The sequence below is a fragment of the Phodopus roborovskii genome, unplaced genomic scaffold (genome assembly GCF_943737965.1).
Source record: "Phodopus roborovskii unplaced genomic scaffold, PHOROB, whole genome shotgun sequence".
Classification (NCBI taxonomy): domain Eukaryota; kingdom Metazoa; phylum Chordata; class Mammalia; order Rodentia; family Cricetidae; genus Phodopus; species Phodopus roborovskii.
In genome coordinates, this window is record NW_026125562.1 from 3,821,163 (window position 1) to 3,827,776 (window position 6,614).

The 6,614-nt window shown below is 50.4% G+C and overlaps 1 protein-coding gene across 1 annotated transcript; it reads left to right on the plus strand.

Moving 5' to 3' along the window:
* Positions 1 to 1,951: 1,951 nt before the first annotated feature.
* On the plus strand, positions 1,952 to 6,216 carry LOC127216869 (glutathione S-transferase Mu 2). The gene is made up of 8 exons (XM_051177744.1): positions 1,952 to 2,047; positions 2,345 to 2,420; positions 2,848 to 2,912; positions 3,321 to 3,402; positions 3,501 to 3,601; positions 4,270 to 4,365; positions 4,451 to 4,561; positions 5,676 to 6,216. Exons 1-8 carry the CDS (start codon positions 2,012 to 2,014, stop codon positions 5,763 to 5,765), a joined length of 657 nt encoding a protein of 218 aa, XP_051033701.1. The 5' UTR covers positions 1,952 to 2,011; the 3' UTR covers positions 5,766 to 6,216.
* Positions 6,217 to 6,614: the final 398 nt, after the last annotated feature.

Consider the following 6,614-nt stretch of genomic DNA (forward strand, 5'->3'; position numbering starts at 1 on the left):
AGAGGTTACATACCTCACCCCCCCCACGCTGTGGGCTGGGCCTCCTATATCGATCATTAATCAAGATAATGGCCCACAGTTTAGACCATAGGCCAGTCTTATGGAGGCAAATTTTTTTCAGTTGTGGATCCCTCTTCTTAGACAACTCTAGCTTTTGCCAAGTTGATATAAACTATCCAGCACATGGATAGTTAACAATACATATAACAATGTATATGTGTGTGCACATGCACTTGTGCCTTGCAGTAGACAGCGGTCTTGGGAAAGCTATGTGAGAATTTACTTTGGGGAACTAGGCTCATTCTATAGCTCAGGTGCAGTTTAGCCACCTCAGTTGGGAGGATTCGCCACATCACCCCATCCTGCTAGCCCCGTGACATGATTGCTGAGCTCTGGACTTCACCAAGACCCACAGAGTATGTAGTTTCTCTGTTCCAGGAATGCTTACCCTTTACCCTGAAGTCCTAACTGGTGTTAATTCTCCAAATGTACTTTCTGCAGAGCAACAGCTTTGTCCTTTGATTTGCAAGGTCTAGGTCACCATTTTCTGTATTCTGTTTTGCCATTTCCTTTAATTGGGGCAAAGTCAACTAAAGATCAATTTATCACAAACCTCTTGATCTTGAAACAATCTTGCCTTCAGGGAAGTGGACTGGCAGGTGGGACAGTGTTCTTCATAGGATGTGTCCTGTAGACAGAAGTTTCTGTCCCACCCAGTCCCGCAGCCATTTAGTCCCAAATAAGCACACAGAGGCGTATATTAATTATAAACTGTTTGGCGATGGTTTGGGCTTCTTGCTGGCTAGCTCTCTTAATTATTAACCCATTTCTATTAATCTGTGTATCTCCATACAGTCTTGGCTTACCGGTGATGCCCAGATCTCTTACTCCCTCACCCTCTGTCTTCCTCTTCTTAGCATTCTCCTAGATTGGTAGCCCCACCCGTATTTCCTGCCTGGCTACATCCTGCCTGTGCATTGGTCAAAATAGCTTTATTCATCAACCAATAAGAGAAACATATTCACAGTATACAGAAGGGCATCTCCCATCATTGTCCTTTTGGAAGTTGTACCACAAGACCCATATCACAGGTGACTTGAAAAGCTCATTGAGCCTCTCTCCCATACCACACACATATGGGTCAGGGACCCTGACAGCTGAAGATCTGGCCATGAGTTCCCTGTGTATTGGAAAGAGTTCTCCAAGGATCCCCACTGGACAGCATTCTGTAGTCGTTTGGAAGTAGGAGAGGTGTCTGTTCCCTTGGAACACATGCTCTCAGGTTCGTAATAGCACACTCCAGCTGTGAGCCCTGTGCTTCCAGAAACAGCAGCTTCCTGTCCTTTGTGGCTGCAGGGGATCTCTCGGATTCACACTGCCCTTAGTGTCCAGAGTTCCAAACACAGACAAGACACTAAACACCGAAACTATTTGATATTCCCTCTGTCCTTTGTCCTTGGGTAGGTCCATTTTGTTCCCAGAAAGGAGCAAATACCATTTCTTGTTTGTTTTGCAAATTGGCCAGGGTCTTGCTGTTCCAGCGATAGGACTAAACTCCTTGTTGCAGTGTCCTGTTTTGGGCTAGCAACAGGCAGAGTGATAAGAGGAGGAGAAATCATGGCATTTCCAATATCTGGCCTTTCTCCAGGGGCACTGGCAGCTTGGAGGGATGGGGAGAAAAAGAGGAGACACAGGCACACAGGGACACAGAGCACACAGGGACAGGGCCTGCAGAGTCACCCATCAAGGCTTTAGGGGTCGTATCTAAACCTTACTACAGGAGTCACACAGCCAAGGCTGCTTCAGATTTGACAGAGCCTTGTTGAGGCTTGGGTTTAGGGTTGGAAGAAGACCTTGACGAGAGCCTATCCTAACAGGGGCGGGGAAGGGGCTAAGAAGGAAGGGGCGGGGCCACGAAGAGAGGGAGGGACTCACTACCTGCCTGCTGGGGCTCTCTGTGTACCAGGGTAGTCACAGTCACAGTCCTCCGAGGCCAGACAGCACCAGCACCATGCCCATGATACTGGGTTACTGGGATATCCGTGGGGTGAGAGAGAGGGGTCTGACAGCCCAGTGTGATGGGGACGCGGGGCGGGAACGTGCTGCTGAGTAGTTGGGAGCTGGTCTAGGAAACGGATCCTCCTTGTAAGGCCTTCTGGATTCAGCCTGTACTTCTTAGAGCTCTAGATGTTTGATGCTAGTCTCCTCCCCCCCCCCCGTGTGTGTGTGTGTGTGTGTGTGTGTGTGTGTGTGTACTGTTAGATCAAGTGTAAGGACTCAAATATGGAGAAGAGGTCACATAGTCAGGGGTCCCAGTGCCTTTCTGACCAGCCATGTCTCCTAGTTGTGCCACGCCATCCGCCTGCTCCTGGAGTACACAGACTCAAGCTATGAGGAGAAGAGATACACCATGGGCGACGGTAATGACACCCTTTTGGTCAGATTCTTGCCCAACTTCTGATTGGTGGCCCACAGGAGTCCCTGTGCCTGGCCCCTTGTTGCCCAGACAGATCTGTAGGCCTCTTCCAGCAAGGACTAGAGTCTACACCTTCAAGAAACCCCCTGTGAAGGCAGTTTGGTCTTCCAATGCAGGGCTACGACTTTTCCTCTATTTGTGATTTAGCATTTACCTAAACCTTTTGTAACTCAGATATGCTAAGTTACAGTCCCAAATGTTCTTCACTTCTGTAACCTTGGAATATGCCCCTCAGTGTGAGAGGGGCAGATTCCCTGCCTGGGGGTGGGGGGCGTGCAGGTGGGGGTGAGGTTTGCCTGATTCCTTGATCAGGTTCCTATAGGAGGGTAGGAACTAGGGTGATTTCTTTTTACATTCTCTTGCGCCTACAGCTCCTGATTATGACCAAAGCCAGTGGCTGAATGAGAAGTTCAAGCTGGGCCTGGATTTCCCCAATGTAGGCACAGGGAAGGGGAGGTCTGGGGAGGGCATGGAGTCCTCACCTCATCTCCTCACCAGGCTGAGGGGGTTTGGGTTCAGAGCTTCAGCTCTCCTGCTCCCACTCCTGGTGGCTGCACGGTGTCCTGTGATGGGCTGTGTCCCAGCTCTTCATGTCACCTGTCCCTGCTCTTCCATTCAGTGTGCATTGTGTTCATGGGGAGTTTCCCATGCCAGGCACACTGAGTGCCAGGCCCCACGTCTGCCCTCACCCAGAGAAGGGATGCTGGGACCCCGTCTCTCATCTGATCATCCCTGCTGGTACCCCATCTCTCATCTGATCATCCCTGCTGGTACCCCATCTCTCATCTGATCATCCCTGCTGGTACCCCATCTCTCATCTGATCATCCCTGCTTGTGTTTTCAGCTGCCCTACTTAATTGATGGGTCCCACAAGATCACCCAGAGCAACGCCATCCTGCGCTACATCGCCCGCAAGCACAACCTGTGTGAGTGGGGCTGGCTGCAGGGAGGGGCGTGGGGAGCATCCTCCTTGTCTTGGCTGGGGTGGGATGCTGAGGATGAGTCTCTGCTGTGTGTGCTGCAGGTGGGGAGACAGAGGAGGAGAGGATTCGTGTGGACATTGTGGAGAACCAGACTATGGACACCCGCATGCAGCTTGTGATGGTCTGCTACAGCCCTGAGTTTGTGAGTCCCTTAATGGATGGGGAAGACAGAGTTAGGAGTTAAAGTCCTATGTTCATGTCAACATTGGTCAAGTCTAGTAGTACTGATTCTCTAAGGACTTATTTATCCGAGCAACAAAGCGGCCTTCTTGACTCCATAATCTTGCCAAGTAACTACTGTGAGCCAGTTTCCTAGGATACAGTTTGGATTCATCACACTAGAAATGCAGGTTTTTAACATTAGAGTATGTATTCAGAGTCCTTTTCATCTCCTTTAATTTCTGTAGGCCTTCTGTCCCAACTATTCATGTCATCTTGTCTGCTCCTAGAATATGAGTTAAAATAAAGAGGGGGGGTTGTTATGTACCAGGGTCCCAGATATCTCTCAGAGCTCAGCTATCTCTCCCTCCAGAACTGTGTCCTCAGTAGTCGCAGGGATCAGGACTGCTTCCCAACAGGCAGCTCGGGGGTTGGCCAGAGGGACAATGTCCATGCCATTCATCCTTTCAACATCAAACATTCCTTCACTGTTTTATAAAAAAGACTCAAATATCACTGCTCTGTCATCCACTAGGAAGAGTTTGTCTTCTCCCCTGGGATCTTTTAGTGTTTTGTTTCTTTGATGGCACCAGCCATTTGAGTCCAGAGTGTGCCAGGTACATAGGCCACCACTTCCCCCTCCCATCCCAGGAGAAACGGAAGACAGAGTACTTGGAGGGTCTCCCTGAGAAGATGAAGCTCTACTCTGAGTTCCTGGGAAAGCGGCCATGGTTTGCAGGGGACAAGGTAAAGAGGGAGGTTGGTGGGGAGAAGGAGTTGCCATTCTTCCCAAGTTAGCAGAGCCCATTCCACCGACCCTCGCTTCCTGCAGATCACCTATGTGGATTTCCTCGCTTATGATGTCCTTGGCCAGCATCAACTGTTTGAGCCCAAGTGCCTGGATGCGTTTCCCAACCTGAAGGACTTTGTGGCCCGCTTTGAGGTGATGCTCTGATCCTCCTTCCTCTTGGATGCCCTCCCCTTCCCCCTTTCCAGGATGATTTCCTAATCTTTTAAATTAAAAGAGTGCTTCCTTCCTTCCTCCCTCCCTCCCTCCCTCTCTCTCTCTCTCTTTCCTTCCTTCCTTCCTTCCTTCTTTCCTCCCCCTCCCTCCTCTCTATTTCTCTCTCTCCCTCTTCCTCTCTCACTCTCTCCCCGTATCTCCCCCCACCCCAGGTCTGGAATCTGCGTTCCCTTTAGCTCTGTTTCTGATCCAAGTTGAATGGCTTTGGGGATTATGTAAGAGCTGGCATCACCACAGGGAAAGGGGGAAGGGAGAGTTAAAAGCTGCTGCCTGAGGCCTGGTGCTCCGGCCTGTTGCAAATAGGTAGTACTGGGTTTTAGAATCCCTCAGCAGTTAGTTATCTGGGAACCCAGTCTTAGTAAAATTCACGGAGAGTGACTGAATTTGTCGTGGTCCCTGTATTAGAGCTAGAGATGAGTTTGATTGAGGTATTGTAATATTGGACTCAGGTGCCAGGTGGAGAAATTTGGACTGGCTTCCCTCTGGGAACAGATCAGAATCCTGCCCTGCTTTCCTGGTGGGCCTCCCTCCATCTTAGATATTCCCACCCAGGATTTGCTGAGTCATGGGTGAGAGCTGGGCTCTTTTTCAAGCTATCCCAGCATGGCATGCTCTGTGAACTTCCTTTTTCCCTCCTGGCTCCTTCCTCCCCATGCAAATGCAAGCAGGAGCTTCCCTGTGAGGAAAGAACAGGCCTGTGCAAACAGTGACAGGGCTGTGTGGATAGAAGGGAGTTACTGAACCTCTCTGGACTTCGGGTTCCCTCATGATAATTGATCAGTTAGGACTGATGTTGCAGGATCATTGGGTGGTTTTTGTAAACCTGTGATGCACTGTCTAGAGGACAGCAAACCCTCAGGGTTTCTCCATTCGATGTCCCTCTTAAGGTAGGACACTAGGGAAGGACACTCTTTCAGAGCTGAGGTTGACTGTTCTGCTCCGAATCTTGGGCCCATGTGGGTTCCATGGGGTGGAACTGGTCAGCCCTATGAGCCTATAGACCTGAACTCTGCTTTCTCCTTCCCACTTACAGGCCCTGAAGAAGATCTCTGCCTACATCAAATCCAGCCGCTTCCTTTCAAGGCCATTGTATTTGAAGAAAGCCAAGTGGGGTAACAAGTAGGACCCCTTAATACCAGGGTCAGGAGGAGATCAATGGCTGTGCTTGCTGGCCCTTGGCCTGGGGTCCCTATACCTCTGTGTCAGCCTTCCCATTCCTTCTCTTCCATTCTAGTCCTCTCTGAAAGGCCTTAGCGACCCCCCTTTCCACTGACCCTCTCCCAAGTCATGCTCTGTGACTCCGTGTCCCCATTCCTTCAGAGCCCCTTCCCCCCTTCCTTGTCTTTGCCCTGGATCCAAGTAGCTCGAAGCTTTGCTGAGGGTAATGAAGGGATGCATGTGGCGCTGTGGCTCCCCGGCACTTCCAGAGAAACCAGTCCTGCCTATGTTCACGACTGCCTATGTGAGGCTGCCCAGCATCGTCAAAGAGACCAGTTCCTTAATTTGTAGACCCTAGTCCCCCAATATGGGACTGTCCAGCCCTGGTTGATCCCCAGTAAAGTCTGAAGCACATTTGCTCTGTGTCCTCTTGCCTGTGGCTCTCAGAACTGCATTGACTTGCCTGGGTGGTCATTGTTTTGTTGTTCAAGGAAGGGGCAGGTGTGTGTGTTGGGGGGGGGGTGTGCATGCACTTGTGGGCGTGTGTGCCTGTGTGTATGAGAGAGATAGAGAGATGGTCATGCCAAGTATAAGAGTGTTTGGGTCTTAATTCTACATTGTCTGCCCTGGGATTCCTATAGGAGGAATATAGCAGTCCCTGGGCCTCCTCCACAGAAATGTGCAGAGATTCTGGGCTGATGGGAGGGGGCTCCATTAGGCTAAGCACCTTTTATTTCTATCTGCCAGAAGCTTTCCCTAAGCTAGACACCTCCCCTCCTATTCTTGGAATGTTTCCCCATAAACGTTCCCCACC